At 36.4% G+C, this 21,053-nt stretch overlaps 1 protein-coding gene across 6 annotated transcripts in view; it reads left to right on the top strand.

The window, feature by feature from the left end:
- The window catches only part of UBR3 (ubiquitin protein ligase E3 component n-recognin 3), a 103,648-nt gene that overhangs the window by 5,100 nt on the left and 77,495 nt on the right, over nucleotides 1–21,053 (top strand). For 5 of the 6 annotated variants that reach the window (XM_027733546.2, XM_027733547.2, XM_027733548.2 and 2 more), the window contains exons 2-7: nucleotides 8,501–8,640; nucleotides 9,019–9,177; nucleotides 10,842–10,985; nucleotides 11,584–11,633; nucleotides 14,203–14,269; nucleotides 18,002–18,132. In XM_027733546.2, coding sequence (XP_027589347.1) covers nucleotides 8,501–8,640; nucleotides 9,019–9,177; nucleotides 10,842–10,985; nucleotides 11,584–11,633; nucleotides 14,203–14,269; nucleotides 18,002–18,132 — 691 coding nt within the window. Of the gene's footprint in view, nucleotides 1–8,500; nucleotides 8,641–9,018; nucleotides 9,178–10,841; nucleotides 10,986–11,583; nucleotides 11,634–14,202; nucleotides 14,270–15,612; nucleotides 15,685–18,001; nucleotides 18,133–21,053 lie in introns of those variants that run through there. The other variant, XM_027733551.2, reaches the window with a different exon arrangement.

Below are 21,053 nucleotides of genomic sequence, written 5' to 3' on the forward strand. Positions count from 1 at the left end.
TCAAAGAAGTTAGATCTGCTTGTGGCTGAGTTCAGGGACATACAGGTAATTTTACTGGCATGAAGTAGATTGTGTGGTTATTTTATGGAGTGTCTTGCAACAGTGAATCACCTGTTTAGCATACATATAGCATGCTGCTGCTTCAGCTTGTCCCTTCCAGTGTGACTCTATCAACTCGTGGTGTTTAGCAATAGACAGGAGGGTTTCAGTTCTCCGGGACCCAGGCTAGGTTTGGTATTGCAGCCGCCAAGAGGGAAGGGTGCTCTTTTGGAACTTTCTTCAAGAAGTTCCCGAAATAGTTGCTTTATCAACAGGCTGAGACCATACAGGTAGCCAAGGAGTTTAGCCTCTGAGCTTTATGAAACTACATAAAAATATCTGTGTTTGGGATTGTTGAGCTGGTATAAATGGCATTTTTTAGGATCTCTGTCAACTCCATGCAGTTTTTAAGCCTTTGAAGTCTTTTGGGCTACCAAGGAAGGACTGAGGAGAAGTCTGAGGTGTACTGGCTATTAGCTTGGCATGAGAGTCTGGATAAATCCATAACTCATGTAACTTCTGGTGGGTGTGATCTTCAAAACAAAAACTCCCTCAATGATGATCCATATGCAAAGTACAGGAATTTGTACTGGGATTAACACTGACCACAGCATTTCAAGTTACTAGGCGTTTATAGATAAATGATTCCCTCTGTCCTCCCTTCTGTCTCCCCCACACATAAAGATCAGTATTTTGTACTGCTGCTGAGGATGCCACAGTAAAATTCAGTAGTTTTTGTAGTGCTTCTTGTTAGATCGTATCCTTGGAAAGCAAAAGAGATTTCAGATCAACATATAGATTAAGTCCATCATGTTATACAGTCAGCTCACAAACCTGCCTGACTTGATTTCTTTTAAGAATGTCTCTTAATTAGGACTACATCAACCTCTAAATTAGTTGCTGTATTCCAGATGGTTAACAGCCAAGTGATAATTTTGTATTACTGCCTTTAGAGCTGTTGCCTGACTAGATGATGTGTACTTTATACATGCTTCTGGAATAATGTGCAGTTGCTTGAAAGTCATCAATAAGATGCTCAAATGTATCAATATACAGAATTATGAGTATTTAGAAGCCTGAAATACTGCTGTGTTAGTTACTGAACAAACTTGAAATAAATGGTGGTTTTACCCAAAGATTTTGCTGATAGGGCCAGTCTGATTTGAAAAACGCAACAGTATGTGAAGGCTGAGCTCACAAGATATGACAACTGTGTATCTTGCCTTGCCCGAAAATGGCTTATTTATTGTGTGACTTGCCTATCGCTTTGTTATTTGCCTTGGTATATATTCAGTTTAAGAAGAGATAGTGTTTTAGAGGTCTCTGAAACAGTGTTGTTTAGATTGGGGCTAACCAGTGTTGATTTTCAGTTCCTTTGCTTTGATCCCACCAACTTCTAAAGCTCCTTTTGTGAACCTATCAGCCAAGTTTGCTATGTAAGGGTGGAGTTATTTGTCTGCTATGTATCTGACCTATATAGAGCTGTCAATGGATTTTTTGGCAATGGAACAAACATGATTTTGGGTGTATGTTTAGGGAACACATTCCTAAAGAACTATTGTCTTTTAGATCTTTTTTAATGACAATGTAGGTTGATTCAGATTTTAGGCCATGCTTCCTTATCACTTGTAGAATATAAGGAATTTTATATTAAAAAAATCCTGGAATGGTATCTGACAACTGCAGGTGATTTTAAATAACAGTATTTTCGTGCCCTCCTCTGTAGACGGTTCTGGTAGTAAGCTTTGAAAACAATAGGATGAGTTTTCTTTACATTGAGTTAATAGCTATTACAGTAACAAGGACTAAATAATAAACTCAGTTGCCTTCATCAGGATGCACCTCTTTGTTTCTGCACAGTGCCTGCACTGATAATAGCTCTGGCTTGGAAAACACAGACATTTAACTTTCTAAAAAAACTGCAAATTACTTTTATATGCACCTTGTCTGTTGGAGGCCTGACCAAAGTGGTATCTTCAACTTAAGTTGATATCTTTTACTAAAATTCACAGATCTTACTCAAATTCTGAAGAAATGAAGGTTATTTTTACGTTTGTCTAGCACCGTGCAGTCACTTAGAACTTTATCAGATGAAGTATTTGGGTCAAGATACTACATGCCATATGTTTGACCTGTTTAAATTTTCTTGGGAAAATTTTCTTGGCCAGAAAGTTTTTTTGTTAAGTCTATTTTAAAAACTTGATTTTTGTTCTTTACATAGAAGATGTACTGTCTACGTACTTTAAGGTAGATAATTGATGGGACTCTGAAAGCAACTGGTCAGGGAGACTGTATGTGAACTTATAATGGTTTGGGAAGATGGAGGGCCAAGCAAACATAACTCTAATGAAGGCTCTGGACAAAATATTCTATTTGCTGATCTACTTGTCTCTCAGACCTACTTCTGAAGTCAGCTGGGAATTCTGCTTTGTGAATGCTATGTAAGACTAAGAACTCTGAAAAATCAGATCCTAAAAATATTTGTTAAGCATCCGGAATTAGAATGTAGATTGTATCTTAATTCTTCTATCTTTACGTCCATGTTTGAGGATGTGTGTGTTGGAAGATGATACCTTTAGACTCCACTTCAAAAGAATTTTGAATGTAAATATTCTTCTTGTGTGCTTTTTTAAATGTTAACTTTTATAAAGATTACTTTTTAAAGTTGAGTTTTAAGAGTGTTCTTGTCAATTCCTTCTTCAATACAGTGAAATACTAAATTTAACGGGTCCTTTAAGTACTGTTTTTTTCTCAACTGAAAAGGCTGCAGTTCCTGTTGAAGACTGTATTTTTACATGCAAATGGATAAATTAAGATAATTTAAAGAATCTTTATATTGCCATTAACAGGATAACTGAGGCCCTTTTAACTTGTAAGGGCTTCACTTTACAATCATTGTGATGTTTGAAAAACCTGTACCAAAGAGACTGGGTATTATATTTGTAAGTTAACTACCTGTGTGTCTGTTACTGTACAAATATATTTCAAATTGTGTTTAGATTGAGGCTTTTCGATCAGACTAGGTAAATGTAAGCTGTACTTAGATGCAATTATGGTACAGTAATTATATTCCAGAGCATTCACCCTTTCTCTGAAGATAATATTTTTGCAGCAGAAGATTGTGTTCCTCTCTTGAATTGTTCTATTGTCTGTCAGAATGCTCAAAGTTAACAACTTTGTGGGTCCATTCAAACACAGGCTCACCTTCAGCTCTCAGAAGTCCATTCCTTCTCATTCTCACTCTGTTTTTCCTTTAAAAAGACCTTATGATTGAAACTGCCAAATCTCCTGTTTCTGATTGATAGTGGGTACCTGTATACTTACGAAACTCGCAGTTTTATCTACTATACAAGATATTTGCGTCTGAGGGCTAACAGAGAATAATAGAAATGCTATTCTGCTGAGCTGCTTTGCCTGCTTTTCCTTTGCACTGGAGTGCTTGCTTTGCTCAGTGTAGCCCTGAGCACCAAGGGAGCTTCTGGTGATTCACTGCCTTTCTTCCTGCTGTTCTGCAAGGATTGGAATACCTTCTAAGAGTCTAATCTGTGATTTCTAGCCTCCTACACTGGCTAACCAGCTTTGTCGTGAAGGATTAAAGCCTGGAAAGAGGTCCTTTAAAGGTGTTCTTGTTTGTTTTTTCTAGAGATGCCATTAATTCTTCTGCTGTGTTTCGTTGTCCTCCACCACTGACTAGTGTCTCTGCTTTGGAGATTTTCTCGTTGGAAGGATTAGTCTGACATCTTTTCAGTTGGCTTTGCTTCTTGTCAGAGTCCCTAATAGCAGAAATGCAAGTATTCGGCTTTGTCTATGAACTCCTCCATAGCTTGCAGCTTTCATATAGAGTGGAAGAGCTGTCATTCCTTGGGCCTTGAAGTCAGTACCACATTGATTCACTTTTGGAAGCCTGTTTGACTGCTGAAAGGAATTTAACTAATGAAATTTAATTACTAGGGTGTGGGGGGGAAACATGCTAAACTTAATAGGAACAGTAGGTTCATTTCTCTGCATTTCTTCAGTTACCATTGTGTTTGCTGTTATTAGGGACAGTGGATTCACGTAAAGCATATAAAAGCCTTTTTTAATCAAGGTAATTTTCTAATCCTGTTTATTCAAGTTTTGTTTTGAATTAATTTCTGAATTAAGATTTGTTTCAATATGTGAACTGCAAAAGCAGAAAAAAAATTTTAAAACTCTACCATTATGTAAAGAATGAAAAAATCAGTTCATAAGAGCTCTGAGAGGCAATTGTAGCACTCAATATATTTTACATCTTACATCTATATTGTAGATTCAGAGTATGTAAGAATAGTGTTTGCTCGTTAGTTTTACAGTGGGGATAGAATCCATAGTCTTTTTTAAAAGTGTGTGTTAAATTCTTATTTGCAAAATTTCTTTCATTTGAATACTGTGTGAAACATTATGTGATGAGTGTCATGTGGTATACAGTATGCAGTGTGTATTATATCTTAAGTAAAAGCTCAGTTTGAGTATGACTTATTGTTCCTGAATTGAAGAATCAAGTAGAGCTTTACCTCAAGTAGAGCTCCTGTCATTAGGTCCCAGATCCTTGTTCCTAAAAGCTTCTGTCAGGACTCAGGTACTCCTAGTGCCGTAACACTCTTTAAGATCTGTGAAAAAGGGATGCTTTCTTTTGACAGTCTTATAATCCAGTTTAAAACAAATGACTTTTAAACATGGGGAGGCAGGGGACAAAATAGCAAGAGAAAAGTGAGGGTAAAAATAGTCCCTCTATGTGTGCATGAACTTATGTCAAGTTTCTGGAATGCAACTGAAACTTGAGACGCTGTGGGATGTAGTGGATGAAGGACTGATCAGATGTTCAAAAGCTGTAAAGGTGTGGTCTGGCTGGTACTGAAGGCATTTATCAGCTGTTGTGATAACTGGGAAGTTTAAAAACTCTCCTTTGAAGCTGAGGAGTTGGTTTCACAGTAAGCTTTGTATCCAGCTGATGCGCTGGTTGACAAGGATGGCATTTTCCTTCTCTGCCGTGTTTGGGGTTTTGGCTTATTTTGTTCTGTGTTTTGCTCCCTTGACAGGTGAACAAGGAAAGGGGGTGATGGCACAGTGATTTGGGCATTTCAGTGTGATTTTCAAGGAGACAGGTCTTTGAGTGTTAGTGGATTTAAACTGGCCCAATGGATTTATTTATATATTTTTAAAGGTAAATAACTTCTGCTAGCTTAGCTTCTGAGCTGGTTTAACATAGGATCAGTCAAGTGCCAGTGCTGGAACAAATAAGAGGGATGATGACAGAATGGTGGCAGGACTGACCTAGTTCGACTGGGTTGTGCAACTGTAGCCTAAAGGGAAGGAGTTATTTTACCTGAAGACACTAATAAAATACATTTTAGAAATTTGCAGTAGAATTATTAAAGATGGAAATAGTAGGAAAGAACATATATGAATCTGGAAAGTCTGACATGAAGGTTATTCAGAAAATATTAATGCTGCTTATGTTAATAATAAATTATATTCTACATTTTACAAATAAGATTAATGCAGCATAAGAAATTTCTGAATTATATTTGAAGTCATGTGGACAACGTTCTTTGTTAAAGCTCAGTTTTTATTTAACCGTAAGTTACTGTTTATTCTTTCCTTTTGCTAAAATTAGCCTTATCTTTTTGTGAAAAAGTGATTTCTAGGGTAGGACAATGCATAGAAAACCAAACCCAGAATATACTTTTGAATCTGAGAAGAGTATTTAACGCAAGAAACATGAACTACTAAAAGATTAAATAAAAGTGACAGGCTTGTTGGAAGAAGTATTTTACAATGTTGAAATCAAGTCAAAAAGCTTAGATCAAGGTGATCTGTCAGTTACCTAGTCAGTCTTCCTCTCCATTGTTGTTTGTATTTTTGAGCTTCTTCAGAGAAAATGTATTTCTTATCTAGATAATATCCACTTTTCATTACATTTCTACCTGCTCCAAGTGGTGGATTTCTGAGGCTTGATGGTACCAGGAGAGATTTGGGAAATGTTCCTTTTTGTTGCCTATTAAAGTCCTATTTTGATAGTCTCGAAGTGTTTTGAAATGTACATTTATGTCGATGTACAATTCTTTAACTGATGTTGTGATAAGGGAGTTCTTTTAGAAGTGTAAGGAACTGATTATGGAATAGCTTTGTCCAGTGATCATGTAACCCATAGAGAAGTTTGTCACAGGTCTCTTTTGACCCGTATAAGAAGTCTCAACTTGTTTCTTCCTTCACACAGCCTGACGTTCTGTCTCTTTTTTGGCTAAAACACCTGTTGTCCTTACTCTGAAGACTTTCCAGTCATTATCTGGCAGTTTGGTTAATAACACTCTGCAAAGGCAATAGAGCTTTTATTATTAATAGTACTTTATTACTGCAGCCTTTGAACCATAAAAACAGAATATGGTTCTTCCTGTAAAATGATATTTGTATCCCTAATTTAAGGTTTAGGGCCTGTTATCTAGAAATTGTTCCCTGTTTGGACTTGCTGTAGTTTGTGCATGTGACAGTGAAAGAACTTTTCCTTACAGTGAATTGAATTTGGGTTCTTTCTTGATTTTTACAGAATCTGTATTAATATAGCAATAATAGCACACTTTATAATTCGATAGTGCTTTCTTGGGAATCTCAAGAGAGGACATTTCATAACTTTCAGGATATGTAACATTTGAGATAATTCATGGACTGATTCAGAACTGGCATGTTTACATTGACTTCATGGAGAGCAGAGCTGCTTGTTTTCTGTGGAAGGAAGCCTTGTGCTTAGCAGAAGCTGGGGTTCAAAATTACTTTATCTGTGTGTTTTGTTACAGTGGCTCCCTTAGCTTGCAGTTGTAACGAGTGGAAACATCTTTTGACAGAAAGATATGTGGGGGGATGGTGGGCAGTAAAAAATTTTAGAACACACTGCATAGTAATTCCTTCCTGTATGTCTTGAAGTTGTTATTTACTTTTGATCTCTGCTTATAAGGAGGGTGGTGAAAGGGAAACCAATAACTTTTAAGATACGAAGTACCATATCACAGCATAGATCAAGCCATGTTAGCAATTTATAGCAGTTCAGGGTTCTGGATGTTGATGAGACAAAAATGAATGACCAAAGGGAAAAAGTAAATACTTTTTGTAACTTCTGTGAATGTAATTTGAAAAGTGGAAGACAAAAGTGAACACCATCCATTTGGGCATTAATTAACAGAAAGTTTTCAGTCATCACTGAGCTCTGTCAGGCCCTTTGCCCCCCAGGATATATGAACCGCAAATCAACTGGCTGGTACTGTCCTTCTGTACCTTTTCTTAATAAAAGTGTAGTTCCTAATGTGAAAGAGCAAAGGAGAGGCTCTTAATCTTTAGTTTTGGGAATTTGCTAGCCATTCTTGTGAATTGCCATCTTAATTGCAGAACTTGTATCCTCATTTTTTTCTGTCTTATTTGCTTGCATCCTAAATTCATATCCTTGCTTTGTCGCTTTCTTCTATTTCGTTCTTCTCTTGAAGGTGATTCTTCAGTGGTCCTCAAAGAAGAAAGGCTTATGTTGTAGGAAGTAGCAGGCTGGAAATTATGGAAAATGTGGCATTGCAAATAAAGTGAAGACATTCATAGTTCTAGGAAACAGTTTTCATATTCAAACAAAACTGTATTCATTTCTGAATTTTTGTGTTGAAAAATTAGTGGTAAAATCTAGTGAATCTTTTCAGTAAAGTTTAGTCTTGGATGATGTATTTTTACACTATTCTTTGTTAGTGTCTTTTTTGACATGGGTAAATAACTCTTTGATGCTGGTAAATGTCTTTTCTAAAAATAGGTTGGGAGCTGAGAAGTATTCAGTCTCTCTTGAGTTAGGCTCATGTTAAGTCAGTGGGAAATCATTCTGTCTGCTCTAATGGGGTTTGGCTCAATGTCATGTCATTGTGCATTAGCCAAACCTCAGCTACGACCACGCAGGAATTCTCCAGACAGTAAATATTTTCTTTATAAATGAAACAATTTACACAGTTTTTGCAGGGTGTTTCCATCACCCTTTGATAAGCAGATCTTAGTTACCAACCCTGCAAAGTCTTACGCCTTTGGAAGTTGTTTTTATTAATGTCAAAAGACATTAAAAAAAGTCGTTATCTGAATTGAAGAATTGGTTCAGCCCCTAAGTATTACACAGAAAGGAGAGGAAATTCAATGTTGTTTTAACTGTTCAATGAAGATGCTTCTAACATATATAGGAAAAACCTGGAATGTTAGATATGTGAACTTTGAGAAGAGGAGAAAAAACTGGCACCTTTATAATTCACTGGCCTCAGAATCAAAATGGGTTTGAACATAGTAGTTGGAATTTCAGAATACCATTTCCACACCACCTCTAATGTAAAAGCATATAAGCTCTGAAAAATGGAAAAAGTAATGGTGTTCTTAGTATATGTTAACACTGCTGAGCTGTGCTTGGCTAACATTTTTCTCATCTGTTTTATAGGTTTTGTAAAAGACACCGGATTAAATCAAATTCAAATGTTCCATGTGTCCCAAAAGACTTGTTGATGATGTCAGAATTAGTTCTTCCACAGTTCATCTTTAGTCTTATTCAACACTTAAGAGAGGGATATAATGAACCTGGTATGTTTTAAATTTGCATGTATCTAGCATATCTTACCATGCTGTTATCTGTTGCTTTGCAGTCTGTGAAGACACAGTACATAAATGGTTTATGTCATTGTATTTTATACTTCTCTTCCTAACAAAATTACTGCCTGGTTATGCAATTTGGTTTTATTGTCTTCTGGAGAGCTTAAAATATGTGTTAAGGGTTACCTATCATTGTGTTGAGCTCTTCCAGAAAATGAAATCAGGTATAATTTGAAACTTGTGTGAATTCTAGAGCATTATGAACATAAAATTATTTCCATTTCTGGTGGTCGTAACTGTTCTGCATGTGAAGGTCTTGGCTAAATTACATTGCATCTACACCAAAAGTTCTTGTTATGTGGTTTTCAGCTCTTGATCTGCCTTCAGAGAAAGACCTTCATAAAATCCTCCAGGTTTTGGAGCCTCATGTTTCCTTTCTAGAAGACTTGACCAAAATGGGAGGAGCAATGAGATCGGTTCTTACCCAGGTTTTGACTAGCCAACAGTTCTACAAAGATCTTAGCTCTGGTATGTTTGTGTTATTTCTAATAATTAAATTTTCAAACTATGAAGAATTGAAGGTATAAATTCTGTTTATCACTTCAGTTTCTGCATGTTTTTATTTGTCTTCTCAAGACACAGAAAACCATATTTTTAAGGATATTTTGTTGTTGATAGGAGGGTGGGCTTCAGGAGAGACTAAGAACATTTGTTATTAAGACCTGTAAGAGCAAACCTCTGATCTCTGTGTCCCAAATAACTGTATAAAGAAATATCCTTACAAAAAAATTTTTATAAGAAATCCATTCTCTTCAAAGTGAAGTGAACACGGTCTCTTAGTACCTCCAAATTAGGTGTATCAAGGTTATTCACAGTGGAATATGTCTAACTTATTTTGGTGTCTGCTCTCACAGAGGCTACTGAAGGAGACCTGAATGGCAAAAGGCCATTGTCTGTTCTGCACTTCTGTGCAAAGCCCTTTCCAGATTCTTTTTTTTTTTAAACATCAACCATTTATTCCATTCTGTACCAAATCACAGTGAATCTGAAAATGTTGGGCAGTCACTGCAGACCCCAAACCACCTATTATAAATGAACTCCATATTATTTTCTTGTGATTTGAAAATGTCTTTTAAGAGTCCTTTGCGTAGTTATGGAACAAATAATAATTACTCTAGTTTTAAGTTGCCATAACTGGCTTGGGCAGCAGCAAGTTGAAGAACAGGCAATCTCCAAATCTTTATGTGAAAGGAGAAGTACTTAGTAAAGCTACCTCAGGTGTAGTTCTTTATTCTTTCCTTCCTCTTATTCTCTCCTGTTGAATAATATTTGAATGAGACTAATTTAATGACTTTTCTTTTCCTGTATGTGATGGATTTCCTGATATAGGAAGGTGGAAAGGGAAGGGAAAGTAAGGCATTCTTATCCGGAGTCTTGGAATGGAGAATATGTGTGTCTCAGTAGGTACAGTTTCTGGGTGGGGAAAGCAAAGAAAGGGATTTTAAAGCAAAACCTGCCCTTCTGACTTTGAAAGCAAAAGGTGCACAGCTACAAAGATGCTCTTGTCTTTTCATCTTCTTTTCCCCTTAAACACTTGATAGAATTTGCTTCTTCAAAGTTTGTTTTTTCCTTATATAACAAATGTGTTAGGTTTTTTAGTCCGTTGCTTTGTGGAAAATTTTATCTCCTGAGTATGCAGTGTGACTTTGCTTCATCAAACAGTTGAAATTACAACATCTTTACGAATAGCCTCCATTTATTGCAGCTGTCAAAACTTGAACTTGGAAGAAAAATTTCCAATATTAGAAATTATACATGCTCTATTACCATTACCGCATTATTTTGTTGGTTTTTTTTTTCCATTGGTCCCTCTCCTTTCTGTTGAAAACCAACTGTTTTGAAATATCAAAAGGCATGCTTTTTTGTTCTGTACTGTTAATGGTGGGAGTGCTGGTAAAATACAAATAGAGTGCATAATTTAGAAGACAACAGTGTTTTGGAGGGGAAAAACTAAGAGTTACCCACCTTTTGGCTTTCATCAGTTGGAAAAATTTTTTAGCTTCTATGTTGCATAATTGTACAGCTTATTAAAACATTGTGGGCCATTTTTTAGATTGCTCATATAGAATATGAAGTATATGAACCAAGTATCTGCTGATGTGCTTTAATGCTGTTTTATGTGTGTATTCAAGGTGTTGGAGAGAATGCATGTACAAAGAAAAGTCACGAAAAGTACCTCATTGCCTTGAAAGGCTCTGGACTGGCATTTCCCGAGGATAAAATTGCATGTGGTATGCAGGAGCAAGGAGCTGGAACTAGTACATTAGCTGTTCAAGGTTTGTGTAGAGATATATTTTAAGAGAAGATTTGATTATTGATGGTTTTAATATAAAATCTTCTTTAGGTTTATTTTTAAAAACACCGAATCTTAATGAAACTTAAGAAATCACCTGTTATTTGCACTACCAAATTACAGGACTCATTTCTACCAACAAAGCTAAACATGTTAACTTTTTGTTGCTAATACACTAAGCACCATTTTTCCAGCCATAGCATTAGTGGAATTTGAGTAGGCAAGATGAAATTGCTCATAGTGGAATTTTGTCATTGCAACTAAGTTAAACCACCTATTATAAAGGTGCTGTGGATTTTTTTTTTTTTTTGATCACTGGAGGCCGTTTTTTTTTCCAATTTCTGAAAGAACATGTCTCCATTAACACGGTATGTTGAGGTTCTGCAATGGAATGTACTTGCAAATCCCTGATTTTGTATTGCTTGGAAATCTTACTCCAACTTCTCAGTTCACTGCTATGTATTTTTTAAAAAAAGATTAATGTAGTTTTTTATTTCATACTCGCTCATGAAGTATTGTAAAATACTGTCTTTTCAGTATAAGATTTATGAAAAGAATCTCTGAATTTTTTATTTCACAAGGTTTAGCAGGTGCTACAGCAGCATCAGGACAAGGGGATTCTTCAGATGAGGTGAGACTATTTTTAAAGACTATAATGAACTGTAACAGAATATTAAATGGAGAGAATGCTTGCAGCCAAATCCACAAACCTTAGCTCTTCTATCTGCCATATATATTATCCCCATTTTAATAATTAGGAAAAATGGAGATATAAAGGAATGGATCTCATGCCTTTGATTTACAAAGGACCAATCCTTATTTTTGCTAACACTGTTTCAGTTTAATTTATGTATGTAATGTAGAAGAAACCTGTGTAGGTATTTGAAAAGTCACTATCAAGTAAATTGGGCTTGATTAAAGCAAACTTAGAACATGTAATGCTGTGAATGGTGTTAGCAGTTTTTGGCACTTGAGAATCCAGCTGAACTGGAGACAGCAGCAGTGAGAATTTCGCTGTAGATTAATTCCCAAGTGTAGATTTGACCTTACTTAACAAACACATGGAGTGGGAGTAAAAAGGAGAAAATCTCATTTTAGGTTGAGCTGTAATAAATAAGTGTAATTTAATGAAGAAAGTAAGCCTTAGCAGCCATTTTGGTAGGGTAACATAACAAACTTTAAATAATGTAAAGAGATATCTAATATAAGAACATTTATTCCTCAGTGTGGTAAAAGCATTCATGGACTGCATTTTATTTGATTCCTTGGAAAATAACATCTTAAATAGGAGGACAGGTTTAGACAGGGCCTTTTTTCTCCTTTTGCACAAAGGAAAACACGAGAAATAACAGCTGTCCTTCAGATTAGTTTTTATCTTAGAACTGTCTACTGTTGTAGAAGTGAAACTAAATACTGAGCTATGCAAAACTTTTCAAGGTGTTTAGTTCCCTGCAGAAGTGCTGCTCTAATTTGTAGTCCATGTAAATTTTCTAATCTAGCGTTCCATCTGGGAAACAATGCTGCCGTAAGGCCTTGGTAAGAACATTAGTTACCTTTCGAGATTCGAGGAAGAAAATCCAGTTAAAAGTGTACTCTTGCCACGTTTCTTAGTTATAACATAGTTTTATTCTGCTCTAAGTACAATAAGGCATTAAAAAACCCTGTAAATACCTTTATAGCTGACATGAGAGTAACAGAGGAGAGGAAGAGAAGTCATAAAGCAAGACCACTTTTTCCTCATTTCTCTAGTAACATCATTTTTCTAATAAGCATTTCAGCCTTACACCTGCACAGTCTGTTTCGACTTTTGGATGAAAGGACTGGACTTTCTTTTCAGCAATTCATATTTGTCAAGCAGAACGCAATTAAGATTATAAAATAAAAAATTAACTTTTTTCACTGATGCTTTTTTCAGGGTGGGAAAAAAAATCTACAGCTTAAATTGCAGAGTCCTGCAGTGCATAGTAACTTCCTAGCAAGTCTGATTTTTTTTCTTGAGAGTACTTGGCTCCTCTGATGGGGGAGTGGGCAGTGGCAGCATCCAGAGAACTGACTGACTCATTCCCAATTGAAGTACCAAAGTAGCCTGTGTTCACAAGGACTACAGTCTTGTGGTCTAAGTGTTCAAATGTGTGTCCATCTTAAAATGAATTTTAAGATGGAGATAATGAAAGGATAGGAAAATTCAGACCTTTTATTCACCCCATACTTTTGGTCAGTCCTTAGACGTAAAATATGAATAATCTTTCTCCCCAAGAAAGGATAGTAACTTCTTCAGGTTTGGGTTCTCTGTCATTTAGGTGAAGTTTGGAAATAAAACATGGCATTTGCCATATCCTTGGAGAAGGATATTGATTACTTACTTTTAACTGTAGATATCTGTATTAATTATGTCTCATTAGCTCTTTAAAAAGGAACTTTACTTCCACAGTTTCATTAGGACTACCATTGTTAGTAAAGATCCATGCAGCATTTAATGTAGTTCTGTAATGTTAACATGCTTTTTTAACACCTAGTGTTAGATTATGTGAAGTGATGGTGGAGATGTTTTTAACTGGCATTACATTTTTGAACTTTTGCTATTTTGTTTGTGGAGTGCCTTGGAAGCTTCAGATGACAAGTGCTTGTGTAAAGTGTTTCCATTATTCTGTAGGGAGAAAGCAATTAGAATTGGCCTCCTTAAGGTGTCAAAAGTACTTTATTCTTGCATCAAAAATTTACATTGATTAGAAAATGTCTAGTTAATTGTGTTGTCAACTTAGATATACAATATGTTGGCTGATATTTTTTTTTAGGAAACAAAAAACCACAAACGCTACAGGTGGACAAGGGAAAACTTTGGATGTGCAACAGTTAGAAATTTTGTAGTGTTAAACATTTTTGTAGCAATCAGTTTCAGAAATCAAAGCAAGTAACCTTACAAAATTAATGAAAGACATGAATATGTCTGACCTTGCAGATGATAATGTTGCCTGTGGGGGGGGAAAAAGGCAAATAAAAATTTAATTTTTTTTCCAAATAGTTGCACACAGTCCATGGCTCCTGTAAACAGTAAAAGTATTTTTCTAGTAAGATAGTGTATTCAGGGCTTCTTTGTTTTAGCTTGGTAGTTAAACCAGAATGTTGAGAGCATACCATCTCTTGGCAATAAGATTTTAAGTATAAGATTATGAATTTTTTAAACTCTTCCCCTACCCCAGGAGGACCAGGATGGTAGCCAAGGTGTGGGAAAGCGCAAGAGGGTGAAACTAAGCAGCACCACCAAAGGTATTTATAAAGTACTCATCTCAGTTTATCATATTTTCTTTATGTCTGTCTTAAAAATTATCTAGGGATACTCATTCACTTCCCATGCACTATAGTGCTGCACGTGACAAGTATTAAACATAGCGAAGTCCAAAAAAGAATAGCAAGTGAAAATGTGGTAATTGGCAATTTTGATTTCCTTTGTGTGAGTACCACTGTCTGGGACTCTGGCATTTTGTCATCTCTGTGTTGTAAGGTGACCTCCAAAAATTCGTCCAGTTTTCACTGTGTGACTGTCAAGGCTGCAATACAGCTTTACAAGGAAGTGTTTGATGTATTTGTTCTTCCCATTTTTTTTGATTGTGCCATTGTACAGTATGATTGTGTTCTCAGCCAGGCAAGAATGCTCGTCTCTGGTTCTGGTTGGTCTTTCTGTATTGTTCTGGTAATATTTAAGATAAGATACTTGAACAGAGTCTCCCTTTGAACAACTTCATTATTTTGAAATTAGTCCTCTCTGCAATTTCTAGTCCAACATGAGTCGCACTCACATGGAGGTCAGTGCAAGTTTTAATTCAAGAATGACTATAGGCTAGAGACAAGGTAGTCCTATCCTGTTCCTGACGTGTTTTTATGCTAAAAAGTGTTTAAATAATAATATTGAAATACTATTATTAGGTAAAGAAGGCTTTTTTTGTTTGTTTTTTAATATGAGTATGAGGAGATGGACGTATGAAGCACAAAGAATTGCAAGTCTTGAGAAAAGAACATTTGAGTGAAAAAACTGGTGAAAGTTGGAATAAAATTTCTGGAAGATCTCTGGAGTAAATGTTTGGAGCTTGAGTTTGAAATACAAAGGTTCATGAATTAATAGAATGGTATGAAGATGTTGTGAGGAGTATGGGAAAGTAAGATTGGTTGTTTCTAGTGTTTTCAGGTTGAAGGAAAAAGGGATTAGGAAGCTGGAAAAGCAGAGAACTAAATGTTTTGGCAATGCTGTTGTTAAGAGATAATCTTAAAAATGGTATGTAACAGACTGTGGTAGAGAATAATGATGTGGAAGAGATGGTAGTTTTGGAGAAATGCAGGAAATGTAGAGACATCCAAGGAAAGTTCTCTCTCTTAAATTTTAGAGGCTGTTAGCTTGTCTGAAAGATGAGTTAGTCAGGTAACACAAGAAAAAAGATTGCTGTTCTGGTGCATAATAAATAATTATGGGAAATAGGCAGGGAGGAAGTTCAGGTTTAGAAGCTGCCTGATCAGGATACCAGTATCAGCAGTGGCATTTCAGGAAAAGTGATACTTGAATTCAACATTTCATTTCCCCCCAGGATTGTAGTCTTCCCCCTCTGAGGCATCCCAACATGGACTGTGCTCTTGATGTTGATAGCTCCTAATATCTGCCCCAGAGGAGGGAGTCTGCCAATGGGGGAAGGGTAAGTATCTGTTTTTATTAAATATCAAATAGTTTTCTGAAGTTTTCAGTATTCATATTTTATGTCCAATAGGGTATAAAATAAGAGTATGAAAAGAAAATTTTAGAAAACTGAGTATTGAATAAAAACAGATTTACCTTTTCCATATAAGCAGACTCCCTGTCCCGTCCTAGGTCTTCAGTGGTGTATTGTCTCCATAGAGGGTTATTTATATACTGGAGATATCTTGAAGTGCTAAGTCTCATATTCCAGAGAGGTATGTACAACACTCTGCGAGGTCTTTTGTGGTACCAGGAAAGAATGAAAGGTTTCTTTGAAGAAAATACAGATTTTATGTTGAGATTCACTGATACAGATATGGGACTGAGTATTGAGAGATTTTTTTATTTTACTCTCTTTTAAAACCTGCATCCTGCATCCATCTGAACTACCAGACATTTAAGACAATTTTAAACCCACAGACGCTATTTTTTTTTATTATTTGTTTAAAGAAATTTAAAATCATGTGGTACTTTTCACAGGAGTGGGAACATTAGTCCCAGTGTTCTTGACAAATTTTCCAAGTTGGGTAAGAGCATTCTGCCTACTTAAATTCTACAGCAGGTGTAAGTGGATAGTATTCTTCTGTCCTTGCCTGAAACTGCTACATATAGTATGTGATATGCACTGTTCAACGTTTCAGAGAAAGCTGCACATGAGTAACAGATGAGGTGTTGTGTCACTTGTCTCCATGCCTGGTGTTCTCACTCAGGAGCATTTGGCATGTACCTAAACTTGTGCTCTGTGTTCTGTGGACACGGGACATCAGTCTGCATGGCTACCAACCTGTCCTGGGCAGTCAGATCACATACACTATTTCTTAACAAGAGAGAGGAGCAGAATGTAAATGGTCATCACGTGTTTGTTGCAGTAGGTGATGTGTAATGCTTTACAAAATATTTTAATATTAAAATACCTCTGTGAAGGTAATGTTTTTGTATCAATGCTTGTAGAATATATTAAATAAAACATATTCTTGCCCTTTTGTGGCTTGCTGGAGTCTTGAGGAGAACGCTAACATTGAAATTTGGGCTAATCGGTCACTTGACTGAGGAACTCTGACCTTTGATAATGATGGAAAATTGAGGTAATTCCTGCTTAGGAAAAGCACAAATGCCTATCCTGCTTAGAACAGGCATAAAGCTATCCAGTGCAGTCTCTAAAGCTGTCACACTTTAGTGAAGATGCAAGTCTTTAAGGCCAGATGATGTTTAGTTCAAGTGTTTTTGGATGTGTGCTGGTGGGGGCACTTCATATGCTCCCATTGGAATGTGGGATTTTCTGTGTGGGGTTATGTATCTTCAGGTGTAGTTGATTTCTAGATATAAAGGAGTGTTATTATTATTTTCTTTTTAGTCCTCATATGTTACTGGAGTGAACAATACCTGTTGTGGTTTTAAATAATAAATAATCAACCTCTTGAAAAAATCGGTCTTTATATTTTAGTATTTTTAAAAACTGATTTAATATGATTTATGCCCTGTCAAACAGTGATTTCACAAACAGTTTATTCTAGCAAAGGTCAGTTTGCAGCTTTGCAGTCAGGAAACTGATCTGCTTGAAAACACAGCTGACAGAATGGAAAGAGCCCTGACTTGATTCCTACGTAGGTCCCCCACAGGGATCTACTGTCAGCATGTGTAAGGGGGCAGAGTGAATGGCCAGGAGTTGAATGGGGAAAGATTATTTATTTATTTATTATTTAATTATTTAATTATGGTAATTTTTGTATAAAGAAACCCAACCAACAGTTGGGTTGACCAGTAAGCACATATATTGCTTTGGAAAATGAGAACAATGGATACATTATTGCTTCTATTTAGCTTGTTTAGAGCTTTGTAAAGTTTTCTTAAGTAATAGAACTCATCACTTAATCATAAATGTATTTTGTTGTTTTGCTATTTTATCTTGAGTTAGGCAGTAGTCTACATTAAGTCTCAATTAAGTGGCCATGTTAATATTGTGCAGTTTGCTGTGATGCATTATAATCAGTGCAGCTATTACAGTAAGGTGATATGATTCAATACAATCAATGAAGATTGGATTCTGTGGTAGAATTGTAGTGAAAACTTTGATTGGCTTCTCTGGGAGGTCCTTTTTATCTGACATTGTGGTGTCAGAACTGTTGGTCATGTTCATATTCCCAGTGTTTAAAAGAAAATAAAATTTACAGAATACACTAAGATGCTCTTAAAATTTTTCCTGAATTTTTATGAGTGAAACTGCACTATCATTGTTTTAATACATTATACATACCCTGCTCCAACTTTTTATGCAGATCAATCTATCATGGATGTTTTGAAGCATAAATGTTTTCTAGAAGAATTATTATTTTGGACAATAAAATATGAGTTTCCACAGAAGATGGTGACTTTCTTACTCAACATGCTACCAGATCAAGATTATAAGGTACTTACCTTACTTCATTCAAACCTAAATATGTTTTCTTATTCACATACTCAGTGTACATTATGCCTTGCATGAGACCATGTATGTTTATATTTGAATAATAAGCTGTAGCATAATGCGGATCTTTTACCTTGTTTTGAGAATTTTGTTAGAAGGTCTGAAGTGCTTAGTATTTGAAGAGTGATGTGGACAAAATCAGATGGATAATTTTGGAGCAGCAGAATTAATTTTGATCTCATGCTTTGTTATTTTTCTTTTTGGCTGTTAATTGCATATTTGCACGTGTTGGATTTTGTTTTGTTTTATTTTACTTTGCAAAATGGGGTTTAATCACTTCAAATATGTGGATCACCAGTGTGTGATTCTGTGGTGTGGTATGGCTGGTAAATAATTGCGGTGACTTCATTCCTGTTTCAAGTGTTGTAGTAGGCAGTGGTTTCTCCATGCAGGCCGTTACAGTGTGAGTGTTCTTGCTGCAGCTATGCCCTAGGTGACTTTGGCAGCCTTCCAGGTGCTTCCTTACAGAGTTTTGCAGTTGTCCATACCAAGTATCTCCTGGCCTGGAGTTGTGGAGACTGGATGTCATCTTCCTGTTTTAAATCTTGGTGTGCAGCCAGGTTTGGTTGTTTGCTCCACATGTTCCCAAGACCTAGTATACATAGCAATAAGGCTTAACATTTTGCTCTGATCATGTCATACTCTTGAGCCACGCAAATATTTTGGACCTTCTCAATCCCTGCTGGGAGACAAAGATCAAGAAATCCTGAAGTCTGGGCATGCAGATTTCTTCAAAAATGTGTTTATAGTGGAACAGCCCTGTATTTGTGTCCCCTTAAATCCTTGATGTATCAAAATAAAGGATATGAAGATAACTTGCAAGGAAGAAAAGGATATGGGCTTTCAGCAATACTGTGTCCATGTCAAGACGCCGTTTTGATTTGGGATACCAGCCTAGATTCGTCTTGGTCTTGGATTCAGCTAATATGTGAGGAGAGATTAGGACTTCTTAACTGATGAACCATTACCATGAAGCTTGCATTCTTCTTGATAATTTGGGGACCCACATGGACATCCAGTTCTCTTGATCCATTGCCAGCGAAATTCCTGCCCGTAAAAACAACCAGCTGCTAGCACATGGAAGAATCTGGTAAGTGTTGGCTGTGTTTCCCTTTTTACTATACCATGTAATAACAACAGCTTTTAATGGTCATGGGATCTTTCTTCCTTTGACAACAAGCCACAGTCTTCAGTGACTTTTTTTTGTTGTATTCATCATCTGTCTTCACTCAGAATGGAGACCATGATATATTTAATCTCTACTGACTACCACCTTTATCTGGAAGTAGTCCATCTTCTACCCACCAATACTGCATGCTGAGATTGAAAGATTTTAAACATTTTTTTGTGTTAGAGGGTTTTTTTTGTTACCAGTTTTGTATTGTATTTCATTAAACAGCTAATTCCTATGTAAAAACTTTACTAGAAGCACAAATCCCAAGTATTTGAAGTCTTTTAGGATCTGTGTTTATTTTAATTGCTTTGATTGTCTCAAATGCATTTTTAAGTAGTAAGGGAACTTGGAGCAGAAAAGGTATCATACAGCAATACTAGGAAGGCAGTAACACTGTTTTTTCCCAAGATAACCTGTGCTTTGTTGCAAAACTATGTCAATGCTGCATGAATTTTAAACATGTCTATGAGGACTGGGGCTAATTTACAAGTAGTGGCTCTGCCTTTTACATGTACATAGAGAGAACATAGCATTTTGAGATGAATTAGAAGAATGTTTTATGTTATAGGCTCCCATTTAGCTTTTTGGAAAAAAAAGTCTTGTGGGCTGATTAATCATATTGCATTCTCAAATAGCCGGAATACCTGGAGGGATATAAACTGTTCCAGGTGATCTCTCAGCTTTCTGTTACTTCTCTCATCTCATCTACACTACATGTACTTTCCTAATTTTTTCTATGTCTGCTCTTGTGCAATTTAGCTGATTCTTTGTGAGGTGATTTAGTACATTAAATCAGCAGAATTCTTCTAGGTTAGTTTTCTGATAAACTGAGGGAGCTAGCCAGACACAGAGCACAGAGCTGGCTATCTGTGCATGCTTTGAAATTGTTGAAATCTCTGACCTCCTGCATGAACATACTAGAGCTGACTGATCCACCACTGCCCTGGGCAGCAGTCACTGAGCCACCAGTGATCTCAGTTGCACAGATTTATTTTGAAATAGGAAAAAAAACTTCCCTTTTAGGATTCCCAGTATCGAAAAGAGGTGTTGAAAGGGGTGGGCTAAAACCCTGGGTTAAGTAGCTATTCCCTCTCTTCCCACTTTGGCATATGAGAGAGACAGCACAACAAAAAGTGTGATCTTTGCCTTACAGATTTGTGCTTGAGGCATCCCTTCCAGCACTCTCTGACATTTGAAGCTTGGAAGACTTACAAGTGAAGAAAAAGAAAGCAGAAGAGAAATTTACCAAAGCTTCCAGGAGATTAAAGGTGTTATGGTGTGGACAAGAGGAAAAGCAAAAGGCCAGAGAAATAGACCGTCATGTGACTGAGGGGAAGGCAAAGAATGTGTTGACAGTAAACAGGAAGCTGATGGAAGAGTTTAAATCATCCAAGGGCAGAGCCTTGCTGAAATCTGGAATACTGGAAGTAGAAAAATGGAAAAGCATCTGGTAGAGAGAATGAATCAACAGTCACAATTACCAAAAATGCTGTGCCTTGTTGGGCACCTCCCGTAGAGACCATTGAGGCAGCTATTACAGCAATAACCCCTGGATATGCTGTTCTGCAAATTCCGTAGAACAGTTTTTCTATTGGAACCTTAAGTGTTCAACTGGCAGAAGTATCTTCTTCTTAGGGTTGAGAATAGGGAGCTGTAAGTTCTAACTGAAACATGGGGCTGATGTTAGTCA

Source organism: Pipra filicauda, unplaced genomic scaffold, assembly GCF_003945595.2.
Source record: "Pipra filicauda isolate LSUMZ 115617 unplaced genomic scaffold, ASM394559v2 scaffold5_size6683894_pilon, whole genome shotgun sequence".
In the NCBI taxonomy this organism is placed as follows: domain Eukaryota; kingdom Metazoa; phylum Chordata; class Aves; order Passeriformes; family Pipridae; genus Pipra; species Pipra filicauda.